This window comes from Pectinophora gossypiella, chromosome 12 (assembly GCF_024362695.1).
Source record: "Pectinophora gossypiella chromosome 12, ilPecGoss1.1, whole genome shotgun sequence".
Lineage (NCBI taxonomy): Eukaryota > Metazoa > Arthropoda > Insecta > Lepidoptera > Gelechiidae > Pectinophora > Pectinophora gossypiella.
Genome location: NC_065415.1, coordinates 8,645,998 through 8,669,204, shown reverse-complemented (window position 1 = coordinate 8,669,204; position 23,207 = coordinate 8,645,998). Strand labels below are relative to the sequence as shown.

The following is a 23,207-nucleotide window of genomic DNA, read 5'->3' as shown; positions in this document are numbered from 1 at the left end:
TGGCGCGAACTATTTATTTTTTAAATTTTTCGTAAACAGATGTGAGTTTTATCATCATCATCCATCCAAGCCGTGTCCGGCGACGACGGCGACTCCTAAATGTCTATCCCAGGTCGATGTTTTATACAGCCATGTCTGATATGAAATCGTCCAATATTTTTCCTTGAGCTGTAAAATAAATACAGGAATTTATAACATAACAAACCTTAGTACAATACTCTTTCTAAGTATCCAGCATTCTATCGTTTACTCTTTCGAATGAATGTGAAAAGAAATGTGAATATTGTTACATATTTATTGAGACCTTTTCAGTAAAAAAAAAATATATAAACAAATGAATGGATTTGTATCCGAATATCCCAACATTTTAATCAAAATATTTCCGAACGAACTTTCGGAAGCCTCCATCCATCCAGCCAACTGTCATTATTTCGTTGCCGTCATGTCCAGTCAGTTTAAAAAATTTCGTTCGTTTCTTTTGACGTTTCCTTGTAGCGCATTTATGATAACAAATTAATTTTATGAAATAGATTTCGGATATATTTTTGTTATTTTTAGTGTAATTATGTTGATATTCAAGTGCGCACTTATTATTTTACCATCAACCTACATTTTATCGTAAGTACAAATGGATCTATGTTTACAAAACAGCTGTTGTGTCTATATTATTTATTTTATACAGTATTTTATTTCTTACTTTAGATAAATTTTGTGAAGAAGTCGTGTTGTTCATCATAGCGGTAAATTGAAGTAAAAATAGTTATAGTAATAATGCATTTATTGGAAGTCTCGGCAGTTTAATTACAGAATTATTTCTGTTACTTTCACTTCGTATTAGTGTGGAATTTTGTCTGAATTATTGTTTTTATGAGTCATAGACTGTTTAAACTATTTCAGACTTTGCTTCCAAGTTGCGAAAGAGACAGATTTGCTGGATACTGGCCTCGCTTTTTTGTATATTGCCAGTGGAGTAATTGGTAAGAGGTTTTTATTGTATTCTTTTGTTAAGTGTTGTATAAAATGTGCAGTGTATTTGAGTAACATTATGCAACTCTCATAAAATAATGCTTTATGTTTGTAGTCTAATAGAAGGTGCCATTATATCAATTTTTAATTAATTTTGTTTGTCTCAAGGACGATTAACTAAATTGCTAACTACTTTAAACACTAAAACATAATATGTATATTTAGTTATATAATAATTTATACTTACTACTTTATAAAACACAAATTAATCCTATTAACTATTCATTGTTCTTGTGTTCATCTAATTTCATTTATGAATAATAAGTCTAATCCAGTTTATGTTCTGGTTTTTAATCAAAATGGGTTCTGATCATATGTTCTTACTTATTCCTACCAGCCTAAGTTTATCCACTAATAAACAGGTATTCAGCTTGTATCCGTGTAAAAATGTGCATAACAATTCATGACTAATGTTTAACACTTCATTGTTAACAAATATTTTATTTCAGCTGGGAAAATTATCTACGACAGATACCAGCAGGTTCATATACTAGGCTCACTAACACCCAACCCCAATGTGACCTCCTTTGCAAACAGGATAGCCACTTGTTCTGCCTCATTCCTCTCTGTGGGCTTCCTAGTATACTTCTTCCTCTTCTTATTTAAGGTAAGAAGCTCTTGGCTTATCATGTTCTCTAAGGTTGGTACCATCATGATCATGTTATATAAAAACATGCACTTGAGCATAATCTTGAGGGTAGTCTCAGCTGAGATTACGCCCCTACTTTTGTCAAACATCATATTTATAAGATATTTATTTGTATACATAATTCACACTCATTAAAGAACTAAATATCAAAACATTAATAGTATCTATATGCTTGATGAAAAAGAAGCTACCATACTTATTATCTCTCTTCTTTTAATTCTTTTATCCCCTATTGGGATGTAGGACTTGAATAACAGATTTTCATTCCTTGCGATCGTACCTCATATTTATGACACTCATTAAGGATTATAATTGATTCAAAATAAGAAAAAACACTATCATATTAACGAAACTCACTAAATGAATTAATAATCGAAAGAAATGAAAAAATACAAATATTGTTGATAAAAGAGAAGCTATCATATACGTATAAATTTATTATATCATAATTACCAGGTTGTATAAAAGGGCATATTATAAGATACAAAGGATGATTGATTTATTATACTATGAATTAGAAAGATGTTACAGATCAGCCAGTGTAGGCAGGTAAACTTGTAAGGTTTCCATGGCAACTATAGAATCATAATTACTCATCCGTTCTATACTTACCATAACTCTACTTACAGTTTATAGTCTATAGCGATTTAATATGATATTCAAACTCTTTTCTTACTATGACATAATCTCTTACAGGTGGATGACCATTGTATGACAGCACTCAGTATTTTTATATGCGGATTTAGCACATTATACATATGGATGCAGGTGTGTATAAATGTTATAGCTATGTAAATATCTAAATTAAGTATTTAATTTTTCACCTCTGTGGTCTAGTGGTTAGAGTGTTGGGCTCATGATCTGGAGGTGTGGGTTCGATTCTTTGTGAGACTGTCCTGTGATTGGTAAGGACATTGCAGGCTTGAATCACCTGATTGTGCGAAAAAGTAAGAGGATCCCGTACTTGGTAAGCGCGTTAGGCCGTAATCCTACTTCTACTAGCCCAAACACCACCACCCTGCAGTAGAGCAGCATGCTCGATACCCCCCCTCCCTCGGTTGATTGAGGCGATGCCTATGCCTAGCAGTGGGACATTATTATAGTCTGTTTATGTTTGTGTATTTTTCTCTAACTATTACATAAATATTATGTCTTGCATTTATAAGTGCATTAATTACATGCTACTTTACAACCCTCTTCCCTCTTGAACTATCTGCTACTGTCTTTTCTTTTCTTTTTCTTTCACATTTTTTACATTTAAAAAAATCCTTACTAGAAACAATATTGTTGGTACCTACCAACACATACTTACAAGTACCTAAGTTTATTTTTAAAAAGCGAAAACAAAGAGCACTTATAATGTAAGTTAATAATGATAAGAACCAATATTAAGCAGCAACAGAATTAATGTTTCACAAGGCACTAATTTTACGAGACATGCGTGCGCAATATAGGAAGACACGCGGCCCGTATTATTGCAGATCTGCTTATCGCGTCGTTAAGTAATATAGGCTTAAACGCTATAAGTAAGGCTGCCGTTACATAATCTCGCAATGTAGGTAGTACCTATATATTGTTGAGCAAACCCATACGAGAAGTTGAGAAACTATAAAGCTAAGAACGCGTAATGTTGTACTCATTATTTTGAATCTAGAACGCACTGTGTATCAACCGCAATAGTTGTACTGTGGTGTTTGAGCTTGTTTATTTTGTGCCACCATAAACGATACTCTGTAACCGCTATTTGGCGTTTATGTAACGTGGTTCATTCATTGACTCGCTGTTATAAAAACTGTTTGATCGACTACGCAACTTTTATCGTGATTATCGAATAGTCACTAGCACTCAACCCTTACAGATCTACTGTAAAAAAATGGGTCATTTTACCTTTCTTTTTATTCGTCAGTATCATTTCTGTAAATGTTTATTTAAACATTTTATGCAAAAGATCTCCTAGCTATAAGTTTACTGTATTTTAATACGTAATATTTTTTAAGCCAACTCTACTCCCACAGACAAACCGAGGAATTGGTTTTCTGAGGTTTTTATTGTATCAATATTTTTTGTGTCCTTATGAAAAATAAAAACACAAATCACTAAATCAAACAGGCTGATCACCTGATTGTCCAAAAGTAAGATTATCCGTGCATCGGAAGGCACGTTAAGCCGTTGGTCCCGGTTACTACTTACTGATGTAAGTAAGTAGTCATTACATGAGCCGTGTCAGGGGCCTTTGGCGGCTCAATAGTAACACTGACACCAGGGTTGATGAGTATGGTTATCCACCTCACAACTCACACCAGAGAAGAAGAATATGAAAAATAAACATTTTACTTACATAAAAGTGTAATTAGATATTAGACACAACACAAAAATTAAATGGATTTCCATAGTCGCTGCTTACCCCGGTGGGAAATAGGCGATGCATATGTATAATGTAGACGCACACAGCGATAAACCGTCGCTATAGAGTGAAAACCTCATAAGCGCTTAAAAAAATGTATTGATGCGATTTTATTCAACAAAATCTCGATTTAATTTAGTCAGCGACTTTCCAGGCTACGCTCCCTAAAAAAATATAGGTGGCGTTCTGTAAATTTAACTTAATAATTAATAATTACCTATTTACTCATTGCTGCGATACGTAATTATTCAAAAATATTGTAGTGTGTACTTAATACTATACGTATACTTAATACCTATAACCTAATGTTGCATATAACCAATATCTATAAATGGATCGGTATTAAACGAACGTTCGATCTATTCGGTTGTTTCATTAATACAATACAACACCTCATGGCGACCCTGCCATAAACGCGAGTTTCGGGTAACCGGCGGCGACGCCCTGTCTACTTGCCATGTAGGGCAGCGCGTATCTAAGTACATCTTCTAAGTGATAATGAATATACTTAATTCAACCGGCAATTCGCGTGGATTATCATCAATTGCGTATATATGTGTAAAAAATAAATATGTGTCAGTCAAAAGTCGAAAAAGAAGATGTCTTTATAAGCCAAAATGCTGCTGGTGGTACGAATGCAGCCAATGTGGACCAACTGCGGCATGAACTCGGAAATGTGAATATGTTGCTAACAGTTATTAGCAGAGGCATAAATAAAAATAATTGTTGCTTGATATTTGGATCGAGGAGCTCGGTGGCGCAGCGGTAAGCGCGCTCGGTCTGCGATTGTTGAAGTTAAGCAACTTTCGGAAAGGCCGGTCATAGGATGGGTGACCACAAAAAAAAGTTTTCATCTCGAGCTCCATGGTCCCGGCTGCATTAGCAAACGTTAATAACCATCAATCCGCACTGGGCCCGCGTGATGGTTTAAGGCCCGATCTCCCTATCCATCCATAGGGAAGACCTGCGCCCCAGCAGTGGGAACTTTAATGGGCTGATGATGATATTTGGATCCGATATGGTATAGAATTATGTAGGTATTCTGTATTTTCTTCCAAGAGTAATGTTTTTTGTATTTTCTTCCAGTGCATCATCACGACGTATATCTCAACGCTGTACTACGACCAGCAACTGACAGCTCTTCGTCAATGTCTTGCCAACGTGAGCTTCCTACTTCTAATTATTATGGCGATATTTGGAATCGTCACCTCATTTTTACCTAGGAGTAAGTGTGTCTTCCTTACTAACTGATTCTTTGTAATTTTATGGTTTATATCTGTATCTTTTACTTATTATGTGTCTCGACGAAATGAGAAGCTCTGGTTTCTCTGGGCAGGCATGATAGTATAAATAGTACAAAAATACGATACAAGAAAAACATTGAGTTGAGACTTTTTAATGTCCATAAAGAACACATTGACTCACTCTCAGTTCTTTACCGGGCGAAAGCCCTCCCAGTTTGCCCGGTCATGTAATTAATGCCATATAAGGGAAATCTACAATAAGTCACGTGAAAACATAACTGTTCTGTGTTGCTCTGATGTAAACGAAATAGAAAATAATGAACTTTCGTACTTTTTTACTTGTTGGTTAGAAAGTGACAATACATTAGGTGACTTTAGTGAAAGGGTTCTCGCGAAAGAAAGAACACTTTCAGGTTTTGTTTTAAAAAACAGTTCTGCGCATGTCGTTATGGCGCATTGAAGCTGAATGTTATGCACGGCAAACAAAACCAGCGTACCGACCTTTATTAAACGCGGAAGGATGCATTAATCAACTGGCTTGTTACATTACTCACTGAATAATATGTAGTATACTAGTATGTACTTTCGTTACAATGATGGGGCCCTTGTCAGACATTCTGTTACATTTTGACCTCTTCATCATCATCATCATCAGCCCATTAATATCCCCACTGCTGGGGCACGGGCCCTCCCTATGGATGGATAGGGAGATCGGGACTTAAACCATCACGCGGGCCGAGTGCGGATTGATGGTTATTAACGACTGCTAATGCAGCCGGGACCAACGGCTTAACGTGCCTTCCGAAGCACGGAGGAGCTCGAGATGAAAACTTTCTTTTTTTTTATGGTCACCCATCCTATGACCGGCCTTTGCGAAAGTTGCTTTACTTCAACAATCGCAGAACGAGCGCGTTAACCGCTGCGCCACCGAGCTCTATCATTTGACCTCTTATCGTTGTTTTATAGTGAAAACCTCGTAAGAGGTCTGTAGGAGGTCTGCGATTTTTGCTACCCACAACCAAAACCCATATACCCGAAAAATGCGTTTCGGAGACACGCAACCTAACCTGTATTGGGCTGGTTTTCCCTTTGCGGGCTGGAAGGTAACAGGCAGTCGCTTTTGTAAAAAACCGCACCTGTCAAATCTTCAGGCTAAGTAAGCAGACCATGTGAAAACGGGATGAAATGATGATGAATGTGTTTTTGTTAATAAAACCTCTCAATAGACACGGTAGTGTCAATTCAGGGAAATCTTTGTAGTCTCCCGGAATGAGATTAATTGAATGGAATCGAGGTTTTGTTGAAGAACACATCAGAATGTGTTTTTCAAAAGGCGTTTACGGGGGTTTCTGTCAATATAAGGCGACGTTATATGGCTCTACGATTTCATAGAGAAACTACGGTTTTTCTGCCTACTAAGATATCTATTTAGGGAAGTCCCTCATTCGGCTGTCACTGCTGCGACAGTTTTTAACTTTGCTTATTTAAAATTTCATATTTTTCAGGTGCCAGTGCAATTTACATCTGCTTCGTCGTCACATCCCTTTGCAGTTATATGCTGGCCGCAATTTTCTGCGTATTTATACTGTCCTTTGAAAAGGAGTACCAATATTTTGCAGAGGTAAATATATATTTTTAATTCAAAATCCTTTGACATCATACTGAGATCTAGTTATTTTATAATACGGTAACCTTCACCTGGTGCAGTTAATTGATCTCGCGTGCAGCTCTTATGAATGTCAAGTAGGCACGCAAAAATTACACTAGTGAGTAGTAATAATACGTAGTGTTGCTCTCCTTTGCAGGGTTTACGTTCAGAAATGTTACTAGACGACGATTGTTCGCTGAGTAACGAGTCATTCTCGGACGTGGAAGGCTTGTTCGGGGCCCAAGAAGTAATCTCCAGTACAAAGGTCATAAAGGGTGTCATAAAGTGCGCGAAGACCTCCTGACCCGAGGCCGTGCCCGCGCACCGCCCGGGCACGCAGCACAGGCCTCCCCCCTCACCCGCCTACGGGAGCTTTGGCAAAACAAATCTCGCGAACGAAGTGAAAATCAAAGACAATCCCAAAGATTGTAAAGATAGTGGCGATAGTGGCATGTCATCCGAAGAATACGACGACTCCCTGAAATACGACGCGAGTGTTACTACTAATAATAATATTAATAATGTAAGTATAAGTGCAACTTTAGACAGACCCGAAGTAATAACTAAGTGCCTAACCAGTGAACCTCATCGTGCTCAGCACAGGAATGAGATTCCATGTTGTTCGAATGCTAGTACTGTAAGTGTTATAGTAGACGAGACCTCCAGGCTGCTGGACACTTGTGATGGAAAGGTTAATGAAGGAATCTCTGAATTTATTGTGATAGATCTGACATGTGATGTCAAAAATTTTGATTCGGGCGATGACATCGATGTCGGTACAAATTGTGCTGTAGAATGTGATAATTTAAGTATAGATAATTTAGAATCGAGCCAAAGTTTAGTTCCTGTGAATCATGAGCTCGTGAGATCGGACAGTCAGAAGCTGGTGAGTCTCTCGCTGTCGATCCTCCTCGCCGCTTTGCTGCAAGCAATGCGCTGTTTCGCCCAGTTCTTAGAAGATATCGTAGTTCCACAACGATAATAATTATTGTTCCTTTAGGCCGGCTGCACTTTTGAAGCGTTTTCGGAATTGAATTCGGTTCGCGCATACGATAAGCTGCAAAAGTCCAATCAGTTTCTTGCAAAGTAATAAATTAACTGGTTGCACTTAAGACCTCCTGGTTACATGTCGTTTCTGTAATAGACCAAAAACACCTACAAAAACTTAAAATTTATAATTGTGACAACTAATGGTTCATAATTTCACCACTGTTTACAAATATTTTGCTTGGCTCAGTGACTGAGCTTATGCTCTTTAATTGTACGTATGAACGCTGGTCTATGTCGACTCAATGGACAACTCACACCCAGTCTGCGCAATTCCATAGTAAGTACCACCTTGGTATTTGGAAGGTTCGAAGAGTGGAATTGTACGTTCGTGTTCGTACGAAAACGCATCCAAATTTCGCCCGGCCTTGTGATTACTATTGATTACTTATAATAATTAAGTATACTCCTGTATTTTTGGTGCATTATTCACCGGTTGTATTATCTAGTAACGAATGTCAATAATATATTTAATTACGACATTTTAATTTTGTGGTTTTATTGGCATCTTTCATATTCAGCATTCATACATATCTTACGCTATTTGTCCCTACTGTGGTGGGCACACCCACAAGTCATACTTCGAATGTCGCTCTTTTCAAGAAAATACATAGCTTCTATTTTCTTAACGTCTCTCGGCAATAAACTTATCGCATTTCCGCATTCAAACGAATGCTAATTTCCATTGCGGACCCACCATACCACTAGCCCTACCCCTGGTGGTAGGATCAACCTTAGTGAGTTATATTGAGCGCTTCGACCAATAGCCGTTTGACGTCCATCTACGTAGATAGCATTCGTATCGTTATTGGTCCAAGCGCTCGATATAATTCGCGCCGCGCGATTGTCATCATCTAATAACTCATAATTTATGAACGTGGCAATTAACATTCGTTTATATTCGAAATGCGATAAAGCATAGAGCAACATGGGCATGGGTTCTCATACCTAAGCAAAAAATAAAGCTTCACATTTCGTAATAATTTAATAAATTATATTGAACATACACAAACGCTACTATTCACACACATCAAATAAATTAATGAGGTTAAATAGGTACACTAATTTCTATTTATTGTCTCCACATTATTTCACTAGGTGTTTTATAGCGAGGCCTCGTTGATCACTGTGATGAGTCGGTTGTTGGAGTTATGGCACTTTTTCTTCCATTTGAGGGAGTTCTTGTGTTCTGGTGTGCGGTTGTGGTCGGGTAGGCCGGGGTTGGGGTTGCCTACCACCACGGACCAGCGCCGCCCGCGCCGCTCGTTCAATGTTGGCAACTCTGCTATCAAGTTGTTCTCATACTCGCTTAGCATCAGATAGTTTTCCACCTGCGAAAAATATCTTGGTTTTTTATTTTGTTAAGTTTGTTGTTTTAAAGTCGCCTGGAAGAAATTGCTGCCTGAGAAATATGACCGCCTGGTCTTCCTGTCTATTATATTTGCGTGCACAATAAAGGATATTTCTCCGGCAAGAATCTCCGGTTTCCCCAGTTCTGAGGAAATGACAGTATCTGAAGATTAAGTGTTAAGTTTGTCATAAAACCCTTACCGGTTCATAACATACAAAGAGTGGCATCTACATTTTCACTTCTGCTGTGATTGTGAAAGCTAAATTACATTGTTAAGTTAAATCCTTGGCGCTCCAATTTCTTTCATGTGGCAACGGACATTGCGCTGCACGGTAAGCGAATTATATCGAAGGTTTCGACCAGTAGACGCAGCAAATGCTATCTACGTAGATAAACGTCGTACGACTATTGGTCGAAGCCTTCGCCTCGATATAACTGGAAAACGCGCGGCGCGATTACCGTTCCTTGAAGACAGATCAACATTAGGTAAGACTTATCTAAAAGTGACATCACCTTGTTACAACTAGTGATACAGTCACCGCCGCACTCCAGATCCTCCAGAAAATGTTCCGGTATGTCGAGGTCCAGGTCCAGGTCGAGACCGCCCTCCTCGCTGATGCAGGTCAGTTCTGGAGGCACGTTGGCTGGCGGCGACCCCAGTGACCCCGGGCCAATGCTGTCCAGTAACAGGTCACGACCTGCGCGACCCGGCGCTACTAATTCTGCTCCTAGAACTAAAAAACCGGCGAGCGTGTATGAACATTTTGATCTTCTAGCGTTTTGATTGTTAGGTGGAGGACCAACCTCAGCAACCCTTGTGATGGTCAAGATTGTGAACACATAAACGACGCTTATTGTAATTTTTTCAGTCACTCATAGTTCGGAGGCGAATAATGAAGTGTGTGCTCTGTATCATCTGGTTGAGTCCACAAAGATTCTCCACTGCGGGTCGGTGGAAGTGTTCGGCTAGCGGCCAACCCATATGTCAGAGTTTCAAAGGCCCCAACACTAACCTGCCCAACTGTCACTATCCTTGAAGGTTATCCTATTAAATTACCCTGTAAAATAAAGCAAGCTTGTCAAACCTAAGGCAGTGGCGGCGCCCGCGGCGGCCCGCGGCTCCCGGTCACGCTCGCGGCTGCGACTGCGCCGAGACGGCCCGCACGCGGAATCGCAGTTTGCCGTGCCGCCATTTTCTCTGGAAATTCATTAAAAATATATTCACATACATATCTGTATGGGGTCAAGTTCAGGGTAGGCGTCAGATGATGGAGGTGAACATGAAGATAGAAGAGAATTTTATCGCATGGCATCTGCATTCTGAACTTGAATGTTCTGAGGGTGGTGGTAAAGAAACACCGAAAAACTTCTCAAGCTTTCCCATTTTCTATTAGGTGCTATCGACTGTTGGACACGTGTGGATAGTATCGAGAGTTTTGACCCTTGGAATGTCGTAGCGTAGATCTAACACAAGAAATAGTACCTATGAAAGCTATTATGTCTTGTATGAGGAGTTAACATAGAGCAAAACGGGCCTCCAACAGAACGGAGGGGGACTGTTACTATTGATGTCATCATCATCATAAACAGTCTATATCTGGTTAAAGAGAATTGATTTCTTATTTTCCAACATATTACATGTCATTTACATAAGAAACAAAGTACTTACATTTGTATACATATAAGTTCACACTTCGCCTAATATACTTACACATATGCATTTCCTTCACGCACTTCCACACATACAGAGACTGATCTGCAGAACCAAGCACCACACTTTCAAAATTATGATAATATATACGTCCCACTGCTGGGCACAGACCTCCCCTAAATCAACCAGAGGGGGTGTGGAGCATACTCCAGCACGACCACCCTCTCCTGATGTCAATAACAAATAATTACTTGGTTTGTTTATGTGCGACGCTGCGGCGATGCAGGTCGATACAGAATAGGGAGAGTGATCCGATGAGGGAACAAGTTGAACTGAAGTAGTATCCCGCCTTACCGCCGCAACCCACGTTTATGTACCCTGGAAATTGAGAAAATATATGAAAAAAAAATAGCGAAACATGCCTACGATGTAAGTTATTCATTTGAAGACGTTTGAAGAAAAGGCCAAGAGTAGTTCGACTTAGGCATGTCGAGCGAGAGAAGATGTGTCAGGATCGTAACAGGTGGAACTCTTATGGTGTCTCACTATATATATAAGAAACATGTGCTATCTATCATTCATAAAATGAAGATAGGTCAAAGATCTCTGCAACCACGCCAAATACCCTACAAAATAGCATATGCTCAGCTGCTTTCATGTCAGTGTTACTAAAGTAACACATTATAAATATGGGCGATAGGCTGAAACCGATTTGAATTTAGATTATTTCATTAAAAAAAAATACATTACGTTTCACCGAGTACGAGCGTGAGTTGCATCTATCAGTTTTATATCTGATTAGCGTACTTATCGCCTTAAACAATTAGTTACTTACCTGATAGTGGCACTCCTATAGCAATGGGCACAGCTTGCGAGCACTGCACGAAGCCCCACGTACGGGCAAAGTTGCGGGACCGCACTCGCTCGTACGTGTACATCTTCAGAGAGTAGTGGTACCCGCCGCAGAATATACCTGGTACATCGGCAATACATTTATGAATAACCTTCGATTTAAATGATAGAGATATTCGTTACCTAATTGAAATGGATCAGCAACAAATAGGCACGATAGGTGGCGTATAGCAGACTATACGCCATTCGAATGAATGAATTCCAAAAGATTTTGATGCAATAGTCTGCTATTAGGCACGGCACGATAAATGGCGTATATATACAGACTATATTGTATTGCATGAAAAACTTTTCGAATTCATCTGGGAGTTTAAATGTCTGTATTTGAAGTCCTATCTGATAGGTCCCTTATTGGAAATAAGTTATGTACTTATCATAATGTTGTTGTTACACAGCATTTCACTATATATTGCATTTCAGTAAATTAATTGAAATTTTAGCCAATCATAGGATAGGATTCTAACTATCAAGATATAAACTGAGTTACATGTACATCTCCCAAGAAACCAGATCTCACAACCCACACGAGATTGAAGCTTACCATAAATCCACGCGAACATAACATATCCCCTATAGGATCCCTCCACAGCAGTCAAAGCCATGGTGGCCAGTCCACAGACGAAGACTGCTGCCTGTGTGAGATACTGGCGCGCAATTCTGCACTCCGCTGAATTCTGTCGCACTAGCAATCCAAACGCCGCGCAGCCCACTGCCCAGGCTAAACCTAGGTATGCTTGAAGCAGCTCCGCTGTGTCGCCTAGACCTGGAAATCACAAAAATATGGATAAAACATGCTGGCGTCATGATATAATAAGGTTCGGTGCGCCAAGTCAGGGGACGGTCATCATATACGTAGTGCTAATTATTTATAGCTTACCTTCGTGAAATTGTGACTTAATCTTATCTATTTATGGACATTTATTTAAGCTTTCAGAAAGTATTATTAAAGCAAATTCATGGCAAAATTCTCTAAATAAATGCACTCAGTGGAACTGTCTGCTAGAGTCGTGTGCGTAACGATTGATGAGGGTAAGAACTAAACGTAGGTATTCAGTATTAGGTATTTATGACTAAGAAAGTATAAAAGTATCCTGAATTGTAAAATAGGCAATAAACATAAAAGGCAAAAGTGTATAGGCCCATTGTCCTGAGAGTCGCCGTAGCGTTCGCCTTATAAGACTCCTTGTTATGCCATTCAAAGATTACCTTGGCATACAACATAATTGAGGCATTATCTTGTTCCAAAGTACTTGTATTACGTTGCCTCAGGCGAATAGTCCAGTAAATATTTTGCATATGCGTAAAGTAGTTAATATTGTCACCTAAATGTGCTTTTATGACCTTAATCTAAGCGTCAACACGAGAAAAGGGCCTGTTCAGGAAGTTTAATAAAACAGTCAATTGAATGCTGACGACAGAGAACCTTGTCACGGTAAAATAATTTTATGTGGTATGTATATACAGCCACCCATTTTACTTGTTTACTCTCCGACAGACTTATAGGTCGTAAAACTTTTGTGTTACTTTACTAGAGAAGTAGGTAGAATGCCGCTTGAAAGTAGATAGAACGCCACGTAAAGTTATGTTATTCCAAGAAAGTAGGTACAGATAAGCGAGTACCAATTTGAGGAAACCTGGGAGGAGGGAAGAATTATTTCGATATTATCAAAGCGTCGAAAATTATTAGGTACCTATTGTTAGATAGAAAAGAATCGATTGACCTAATATCGTCTGATACATCACTATACTAATGAACGTCACAACACTAGCGTAAGCTATACGCAGATCTAATTCTTACCGCGCGTTGAGACGATTGTAAAATGAATTAATCAATAATTGTACTGTACTGATCGTTTCTGTTTAATAGTACTTAGGACAACAAGTAATTGTTTCAGCGATCATTCATGCGGTTTTATTCTTGAAACTATCAGTAGTTGAAGTAGAACTAGCTGCTTTCTTTGGCCAACGACCAACTAGAAGCTGGGATACCACTTAAGTACATTAGAGGCTATGTAATTGATCCCTCCAATTTCGGGCGTACTTACTAGGTACTCAGAAGCCTTTACATCTTGAAAATTTGGATATTTAAGCGGGCTTCTAGTTCAAATCCACCAGCCAGAGCATAAATTAATAAGTTGCCTACGAATTCAAACTTACCTTCTTCCTCAGCGTGATAAGCTAAATAAAATATTGGCGTATTGATCCCAAATGCTGATATCCCGGTAGACATTAACAGGATTCGGACAGTCTTGGACCTTAGCGTAGAGAAGTCAAAGAAGGGTTGTCTGTCGTCGGACTTGTTCTTATCCTTCATCTTCCTCTTGATTTTATTCTGATTCTTGAGGTGGAGGATGGCTCGCCGTTGCGGGTGGTAGAGTGAAGCTGAACGGTAGAATGTGCCCAGTATGAAGGTCACGAACACGACCCCAGTCACAGCCTGCAGTCCTAGTCGCCAGCCAATTGCTCTGGAATATAAGGAGTTAATATTTCAATAAGTGTGTTATTGTCGAAAATAGTTGAGATAAGCTTGGCAAGAGATCGGATATCGGGATTATTCGGGATGTGATTTAAACTTGTGTATAAAACTGTACCTATGGTTACGAGTCGGTTGGTTATGGTTCTACTTCTCTCGTATTACAGGTACATTACCTAACTAAAATACTTTACACATTGATAAATAGTAGATTATAACCATCGTCATTAATTTAAGAGCCACATTCTTGTCAGTGTAGTAGTCTCTATTGTATGGAGATGGATATCAAAAGCCAATGCTTTGACTTCCTTAAACAAGACACGACGTTCGCCTTCTCTTTAAAATATACGAAAAATATGTTGAATGTATATGATAGAAGGAAAAAGAGGAAAGGAAATACCAGGAAGACCTACATCGAACAAATTAATGAGAAGGTTAGTATTCAAAGTCAAACCAAAAAGATGATGTCAGTGCCAAGTCATACCTGATAACACCTTTGATGAAGGTAGACATGACGGCGATGCCGAGCCCGCTGCCGCTGACGATGAAGATCTCCACCAGCTCTCGTCTCCGCTTGAAGTACTGCGCCACCATCAGCGTCGAGCAGTCTCTTGTTAAACCCACGCCAACGCCTACCACGGTGCCTAGAATACAGAAACATCGGAATTAGGAAAGGCTAGATAAAAAGAAGATCAAAAAAAATATTTTTAGGGCTGTGTAGTCGGCCCGGACTGAGACCTAAAACCGGCCCGGCCGTTTGCGAGGCAATCGGCAATCTATCACAAAACAAATAATCGCGCCTTCAAAAAACTAACCACTGTGGTAATTATGATCAGCGATATATCCGGTACCCGCGCGTAACAACTTTTACCGGCTGGGTAAAGTGTAGCAATATTAAAATATTTGCGTGGTTTCCTTGATATTTTTTTAAATTACAGCAGAACAGTCGATTGTCGAAGAAGTCAGCAGCTAACCAACTAGATAGCGGCGGGCGACCCAGACACGATTCTCCGGCCCATTTCTCACCTTATTTGCCCTATGGCCAGTCCGGGCTTGCTGTATAAGTAGGTATGGAAAGTACGTATTTTCCTAGGACGGAATATTTTTATATACGTTAGAACTATCACGGATGCACAGACGTATCGTGTGCGTCAAGCTAGCGGCCTCAAAAAAAAAATGGCCACGAAAAAATAATTTGACCATACCAAAAAATAGTACTCTTATTGAAAAAAATAGTACCTGTTGTAAAAAAATTAGTACCATCACGGTTCTGGATTTATAGCCATGTTTTATTGCACTTGCTAGCTTGACGGTGAGCGAAATTTGGCGAGAGTTAACGACAAGGTCTTTCGCTTTGATTTAAACGCCAAAAAATGGTATCGAAATAGTACTCACCCCCTGCAAAATACCGAAAGTAGTACTTCAACGGTTCCAAAGTTATAAAGGTAGTTCTTTGATCCCGCTAGCTTGACGTTTTGAAAATACCTATTATCTGGGGAATGCTTGCATACTTCAGTTTGTAACTAATGTCAATAAACTCGTATGAAATAGTACTCCCTACCATCATAATTTGGACCTGATTCTCTTTGTAGAAATATGTCAAAAAGTCATTATAACCTATGTCATACATTTATCAAGACAAGTACAGTCGCGAACAAAATTATTACACATGGTCAAGAATGTTGTCAGATTTCAGTATTTTTCCCCATTTTTGGGTAAAAATTGGTGAAGTGCCAGGGTTGTTAGATGAAAGTAATATCATTGTTGAAACTCTTTGAGTTATTCTACAAATACTGCAAATTGTTTATTAACAAACACTTCGATCCGTAACAAATTCAACATGAAGGTATAAATTATAAAATAAAACAGCAGATTAAAAATGTATTATGATGTATTAAAATCACAGTTTGTTTTCGATAAGAACTAGACCCATGCAGCCATTTTCTATTAAAATTAGTGCATATGGGTGTATGCAATAGGATTTTTTTGTAATAGCAGCACTGAAGTGCAAAGAAATGGTAGGGTAGACCTCCAAAATGGCAAAACTTACGAATAAATTGTGAGGTTATGTAATTGTCTACGTGACTGTATCAACAACAAATGTATGGCATAGGTTATGATGTTTTTTTAATATTTCTACAAAGAGAATCGGATCAAAATTATGATGGTAGGGAGTACTATTTCATACGAGTTTATTGACATTAGTTACATACTGAAGTATGCAAGCGTTCCCCAGATAATAGGTATTTTCAAAACGTCAAGCTAGCGGGATCAAAGAACTGCCTTTATAACTTTGGAACCGTTGAAGTACTACTTTCGGTATTTTGCAGGGGGTGAGTACTATTTCGGTACTATTTTTTGGCGTTTAAATCAAAGCGAAAGACCTTGTCGTTAACTCTCGCCAAATTTCGCTCACCGTCAAGCTAGCAAGTGCAATAAAACATGGCTATAAATCCAGAACCGTGATGGTACTAATTTTTTTACAACAGGTACTATTTTTTTCAATAAGAGTACTATTTTTTGGTATGGTCAAATTATTTTTTCGTGGCCATTTTTTTTTTGAGGCCGCTAGCTTGACGCACACGACGTATCACGAATGTGGCACCTATTACTCGTACTGGACCATGTTATGTCTCCATCTTGTCCACGTTACCACCCAGTTTGCAGCGATATTTTTTAACAATAACTTAGAATCACGCCTATATCCCCGAAGAGGTAGGCAGAGGAGTGTTATTATACGTGGGTGCGCTTTTAAGCATGTTTTTAAGCCGTGATAGCCCAGTTGGTATAACGCTTGCGTCTCACTTTGAAGTCGCAGGTTCAAATCCAGAACAGGCCTAAACCAATGATTGTCGAATATATTTTCGAATTCATGTTTGGATTATAAATGACTAGCTTTTGGCCGCGACTTCGTCCGCGTGGCGTGTTATAAAAGAGAATCTTTGTGTGTGTGGGAGCGCATAATATCAAATTTCAAGCATCTAAATTATGCAGTTTAAATTTTTTCATACATTTTTTCCCCGCTAACTCCCATTTTTCAAAATACAGCTGTTAAGTAGACTGTGTGTTGAAGTTAAATTAAACGACGCTAAATACAAGTATAAAAATGTATTTAATTACTTTAGATTACAGCGAAATAATTATATGACGAATTAATAAACAAGCGCGCGTGCGGCGGCGGCGGAGTCGGTCGAGAAGTGGGCGGTCCCGCGCGCGCGGCGCTCCTGTCTTCTGGTCCTTTGTATCGCGCATGCGCGCGCGTGTTGGTGTTGCCAACATTCTGCCGGGGCCAAGAGTGAAGGCCTCGTGATGTGCATTGTGTGAAGGCCATCTGTATTCTGAAATGGCTATCAGTATTCTGAAGTAGCTCTCTGCTTTCTGATGTAGCTGTCTGCATTCTGAAGTAGCTCTCTGCTTTCTGATTTAGCTGTCTGCATTCTGAAGTAGCTCTCTGCTTTCTGATTATGTTGTCTGCGAGTCATCTGTGTTATGAGCCGGGTCATGTGTGCCGGGGGCCAAGTGTGAGAGCCTCGGTCATGTAAGAGGGCATATTCGATTGAAGGCCCTTCTTATGGTGCCTGCTTGGGTTTTGATATCTGCAACTCTCGCGACGTCGTCTGCTCCAGGGTGAAGGTGTATTATTCTGCCCAGGGTCCAGCGGGCTGGCGGGGCGTCCTCCTCCTTGACGACGACCAGCATGCCCTCCTCCAGTTGTCGGCTGGACCAAGGAAGGACCAAAATGTTAAGTAGACTGTGTGTTGAAGTTAAATTAAACGACGCTAAATACAAGTATAAAAATGTATTTAATTACTTTAGATTACAGCGAAATAATTATATGACGAATTAATAAACAAGCGCGCGTGCGGCGGCGGCGGAGTCGGTCGAGAAGTGGGCGGTCCCGCGCGCGCAGTGTTGCCAACTTTATTTTCACCAGCCCACCAAATGCGGCCGTGCAAACCACCAGAAACCACTAAAACTGAGCGGTCTTTCAAACCACCAGAATTTCACTAGATAAAATACATACATACATACATAACCTCACGCCTATTTCCCACCGGGGTAAGCAGAGACTATAGAATCACTAGACAACCCAAAGCCGAATCAGTGCAATCAGATCGTGGGATGTTTTTTCCCCCTCTTTAGCGCCGCGTCGTAGGTAAAGACGTGCTAGAGACAGGGTAAATTATTCAATTATTTTTAATAATGATTCCTTAATAATATACCACATAATTTTCACTTAGCAACTGGACCACCAGTGCTTTCGACTATTTGCAACCAATCCCTTAAAACTGGGTCACGTAACCAACAATCACGAAACTTTTGGGTGTACTGTGGCTTAGGCATCTTGATCTTATTACTCAATATGAAACTTATTGTATGTATTACTAATAAATAAACTTTATATTGGTTCTTTCGCTCAAGTAACTCATAAACCATATTCGGTTGTGTTAGTGGTTAAATTCGTCACTTACCGCTAACTGGAAGGACTCTAATCCACTAAAAAATCCACTAGCCACTAAAACTAATATTTTTTCGCCGAACCACATGTCTAAACCACCAGATCTAGTGGAAAATCCACTAAGTTGGCAACACTGCGCGCGCGCGGCGCTCCTGTCTTCTGGTCCTTTGTATCGCGCATGCGCGCGCGTGTTGGTGTTGCCAACAACAGCCATAACTAAACTTTATATTTAAAGGAGGCATTCTTAAGTAAGTAGGTAGTGTTATAATAAAATGCAGAATAAATTAAAAAAATCTTTATTTTAGATAAAGAAGTGCTTGGTGTACCCAGAAAATCATTTATTGGAAAGCAACTCGACAAAGAGCTTTTTGTAATGTCAATATTTTTTCTTGTATTTTTTAACGTAAGGTATCGCAGAATTGAGACATAAGTTTGTTGTACGCACGGTCATAAAAGCGGGAGAAGCTGGTGCCGGGTTTTGGATTAAATCGCGAATGAATCCCGCGCTCCTGACCGCAAACCCCGCTCTCTGTGTGCGTTAAGCTTTATTTCATATTATTTATCTCGTGAATTCAGAGATTCGTGAGCTCAGAGATTTTTTCCTTTGCCTATCGCTTTTCTGCTACACTCTAAAAAAAAATTGCAAAACCATGGCCTTGGACCTTTTTCGCGCTTAAGAAAAACTATGGTTATTGTTTACTGTTAACAGAACAGAGCGACAATAAATAACTTTGTATTACTTACTATGACATATTTTTTTTAAATTAAACAGTTATTTAATGTTACTTAGTAGGTAATACAAAACTATGCACTCACTTTGTTTTGTTAACAATATCAAGTAAGTAACCAAAGTTTTCAGAATATTTTATTCAGTGTAACAATGGTACAAGTGAATATTGGTGATATTTAGACCACGTATAGTTAATGATGTTCATCCGAAGTTATTTTCCGATATTATTCACGGTCGTGCCGGCGACGCCAACGTTATGAGCTTCCAAATCATAGAATGTCACGAGAAATCTGGAAAATAAACAGTATCCCACATAACTATGGCACGAAGTTTTAATAGTAAAGGAAACGTATCTCTGTTTTCAAAAAAATATAGATACATCGGATCCAAATTCATAAATAAGTTAAATTCCATAGACTAATAAGAGACGAACATCTTTAGTAAAAAGTTTTCTTTGAGTAAATTTACAAAGAACTCGGACGGGATTCAAACCCATGACCAACGACAACCAAATTTGAACCTACGACTCAAATGAAAAAAAAAATGATCTACAGAAGTTTTCGATTTCTCATTCTTTGTTTTTGTCTCTTAGCACGTGTTGGTACATAAATAGGTACATAGCTCAGTCAGTTACGACTTTCCCTTTACTTTAACTTTACTTACATTCAACATTTTTACCAATTTTTTTCTACTTATACCAATCTAATGGCTTTAAAATGCCAAAGGGCCATTTTACGAAAGGGACAATGGTGCCGATTCGGGCAACCACCAACTTAGGGTGGTATTAATAAACTAATCTCAGCTGAGACTGCCCTCAATATCATGCTTAAGTCCCTGTTTTAGTATAAGAACATTGACATGATCTTGAGAGCAGTCTCGAAGTTGAGATTAGTTTATTAATACCACCGTTAGTTTTAACTTAATTTGACAGGACTAAAACTAGCTCTTTCTCTTTCTTGCACTTATTATAAGTGGCAAACTAAAGTTAGGTTAAGTTTGTGTCCGCCTGAATAGGCACCATTAGGTCGTGTAAGTTAAGTACTTACTAGGTTCAAGATAATTTATAACATTCTAATTACTAAATAAAGACAGATGGAAACTAAGGAAAACAATTTTATTTTTTCTATTTAAACTTATGAATTTTAATAAAGAAAAAACGTAACAATAAGTCCGACATTTTATTACGTTTTTCTATGACGTCATTGTGCTTTTGCAAACAAATTCCACAGTAATTTTGTGTTTTGACGTTTATTAAAAAGTAACTGATTTGACTAGTTGGAAACTAGCCTATTGTGTTGGTTTTACTTTTTCATGAACAGTTACCTATTAGGTTGGACTCCAAGCTCTTTCTCGATAAATTGAGACAATTCCTTAGAGATGAGATGATTTTTGTCAACACCAAGATTCCCGATGGACTCCAGCGATGCCACAACGCCAGGCGTCGAAGAGTTTCCAAACATACACATGTTTGCATCACTGGTTATCACGCATATGAATTTCTGAAAAATTACATTTAAGTACACATTCACTTAAATCTATTTTTTATAAATATAAAAAAAATAAACATAAATATATGTAAAATTATCAATTTAGGACTTTATGCGTCTAGATTTAAAGTAGTTCTGATATAAGTCACAATTACGGAAAAGGCTATCTATAGCTTACTCCTTGTCATCCCGGGACATTTAAAGCAAAAAACAGTATAATTAATTACTTATCTACCTTTTGGGACACAATACATCCTCTTAAATAAACGTGATAACACATCGAACATATTTATTTCACTCACCTTTATAAAATTCGTAAAAATATTTGGGCTACTTTTAATCATAGGCATAAGCAATTAGGTACAAAATGCTACTTTTATAAATAAGAATTAAAAAATCTTACTGATTCTGGTTTATTCACGGACTTAGCGAGTGTTGGTATAATTTTATCCACAAAGTCTTTCGGGATGTTAGCCTTCGGCAGGTTAGTAACAATCTTCAAGATCGGCATTTTGTATAAACGTTGCTTTTACTTAAAATATGTAATTCGTGTATATCGTACGCGGCGTTTGATGCCACTGCTTATAACCACTGATTATTTAATCTAAAAGCACGTTGTTATCAACATTGTTTATGTACCTACGTCTTTATTGATATTAAACGTTGCTATCAAAACCGGATGCGCATTTTCTAACAGCACCAATCTCTTATTATTATTTCGCATTGATTTTCAAGTTCATGGCATTTTCTACCTACACGATCGGCTTTCGACGATCGAACAGATTTTTTTTTAGTTTATCTTGTAATTTTATATCATCATCAGATAATTTATTTGGTTTTTACTGCTGCAATTATTATTTTATTGTAATTAAATACAACTTGGAGACGTAGAGACCCCTTGATTAATCAGATGAGCGATTAGGTACCTACGGACAGATTGGACTATGGAATTGCGTCTCTAGTAAATAATCTCATTGCTTGTGTTAGTTTGTCCTTCAAAGACATGTTGAAGTGTGCAGATAGATAACTGTGTGCTCAAACTTCCATTGTATAATGGAAAATATTATTATCTGAAGACTCTACATACGAGTAAGTACGTCTTTAAGTACGTATTTACGTAATTCTACAATAGTATTGTTTATAGACATTCATTATGTAATTTACTCATATAATTATTGATAACTTTTATTAACAAATTTTATTGTAAGATCTCCTTCCCTCACGTAACTTCGGCAGCGTATTTTATCTAGTGTTCGATACATACCTCCTTCTTTTTTGAAGTCGGTAAAAAGGGTCACCGAAATGACGTAGGTATCAGAGGCGCCCAATCATAGATATCATCGAAAGCGACAAGTGCTTATCGAAATGGAACAGGCGTTTAACTGACGAAAACTGCAGACATTTAGTGAATCATAAGTGCAATAGAGACTGCCAAGAAATGGGTACTACGTTACAAAAAGCATTTGACCTGGGCCACCATTTGACTTCATTATGGAGAAGTACTGTGCCCCAAAAACACGATAGATGGCGTTGTTAAGTTATTTCTTCGTTTGACTTCCTTCTAATTGCATGGAAAACAGACATCTTTTATCTTTGATTTTGGGTATAAATGATGACCCTTTTTTACACCGAGGTACAACTACAAATTCCACCCATTATTACTGTGATCAAAATAAAGAGAAGCAGTATAGATAGCAACATATTTTTATACATAATGTGATGTAAATATCAAACAACAATTATTATTAGTTTCATATATGCTTTTGCCATTACATTACATTTTTGAATAATTATGTACCCTAAGAAGTATTGCCTGTTGCAGAAACTAGGTCTGCACCTAAATTCTGAATAGTTTCTTTAACAAAAATATAATGTAAACCTAAACAAAAATAAGTCCATATCTTTTAGCTTTCCATTCTTCTTTTCGATCACAAAACAGAAAAAGTCGATTTCTCCAATCGACGATCGTAATCAGACGTGTCACATAAAAGCTAATTTCCGTTTTGGATCTTCAAATAATGGAGTTCAGACCCACAAGAACATTAGTACAATTGCTAAAAGGTACCTACTGATAAGCAGATACTACGTTAAGCATCTCTAACACCTGATTAAGCATTGGTAGCGTG

At 38.3% G+C, this 23,207-nt stretch overlaps 4 protein-coding genes and 1 long non-coding RNA gene across 8 annotated transcripts in view; 2 read left to right on the top strand and 3 right to left on the bottom strand.

The window, feature by feature from the left end:
* LOC126371318 (uncharacterized) lies at positions 1-7,277 on the top strand. The gene is made up of 7 exons (XM_050016624.1): positions 1-618; positions 898-977; positions 1,476-1,633; positions 2,372-2,443; positions 5,166-5,304; positions 6,829-6,944; positions 7,129-7,277. Exons 1-7 carry the CDS (start codon positions 566-568, stop codon positions 7,273-7,275), a joined length of 765 nt encoding a protein of 254 aa, XP_049872581.1. The 5' UTR covers positions 1-565; the 3' UTR covers positions 7,276-7,277.
* Positions 7,277-8,506, top strand: LOC126371377 (uncharacterized). Its single transcript, XM_050016684.1, has one exon. The coding sequence runs from the start codon at positions 7,423-7,425 to the stop codon at positions 7,951-7,953; it is 531 nt and encodes a 176-aa protein (XP_049872641.1). The 5' UTR covers positions 7,277-7,422; the 3' UTR covers positions 7,954-8,506.
* A 540-nt stretch (positions 8,507-9,046) lies between these two features.
* The window catches only part of LOC126371209 (monocarboxylate transporter 10-like), a 170,948-nt gene continuing 156,787 nt past the window's right edge, over positions 9,047-23,207 (bottom strand). For all 4 annotated transcript variants that reach the window (XM_050016463.1, XM_050016465.1, XM_050016464.1 and 1 more), the window contains 8 exons: positions 14,890-15,049; positions 14,090-14,397; positions 12,474-12,695; positions 11,856-11,993; positions 11,272-11,398; positions 10,455-10,567; positions 9,883-10,103; positions 9,047-9,349 (listed from right to left, as the gene is read on the bottom strand). In XM_050016463.1, coding sequence (XP_049872420.1) covers positions 9,122-9,349; positions 9,883-10,103; positions 10,455-10,567; positions 11,272-11,398; positions 11,856-11,993; positions 12,474-12,695; positions 14,090-14,397; positions 14,890-15,049 — 1,517 coding nt within the window. In that variant the 3' untranslated portion in view covers positions 9,047-9,121. The remainder of the gene's footprint in view (positions 9,350-9,882; positions 10,104-10,454; positions 10,568-11,271; positions 11,399-11,855; positions 11,994-12,473; positions 12,696-14,089; positions 14,398-14,889; positions 15,050-23,207) is intronic.
* LOC126371395 (uncharacterized) lies at positions 17,499-18,996 on the bottom strand. Its single transcript, XR_007567023.1, has 2 exons — positions 18,217-18,996; positions 17,499-18,123 (listed from the first exon to the last, which is right to left on the bottom strand). It is a non-coding gene; the product is annotated as an uncharacterized LOC126371395 (long non-coding RNA).
* LOC126371368 (MIF-like protein mif-2) lies at positions 19,145-21,685 on the bottom strand. The gene is made up of 3 exons (XM_050016675.1): positions 21,485-21,685; positions 20,918-21,093; positions 19,145-19,884 (listed from the first exon to the last, which is right to left on the bottom strand). The coding sequence occupies exons 1-3, from the start codon at positions 21,590-21,592 to the stop codon at positions 19,806-19,808; spliced, it is 363 nt and encodes a 120-aa protein (XP_049872632.1). The 5' UTR covers positions 21,593-21,685; the 3' UTR covers positions 19,145-19,805.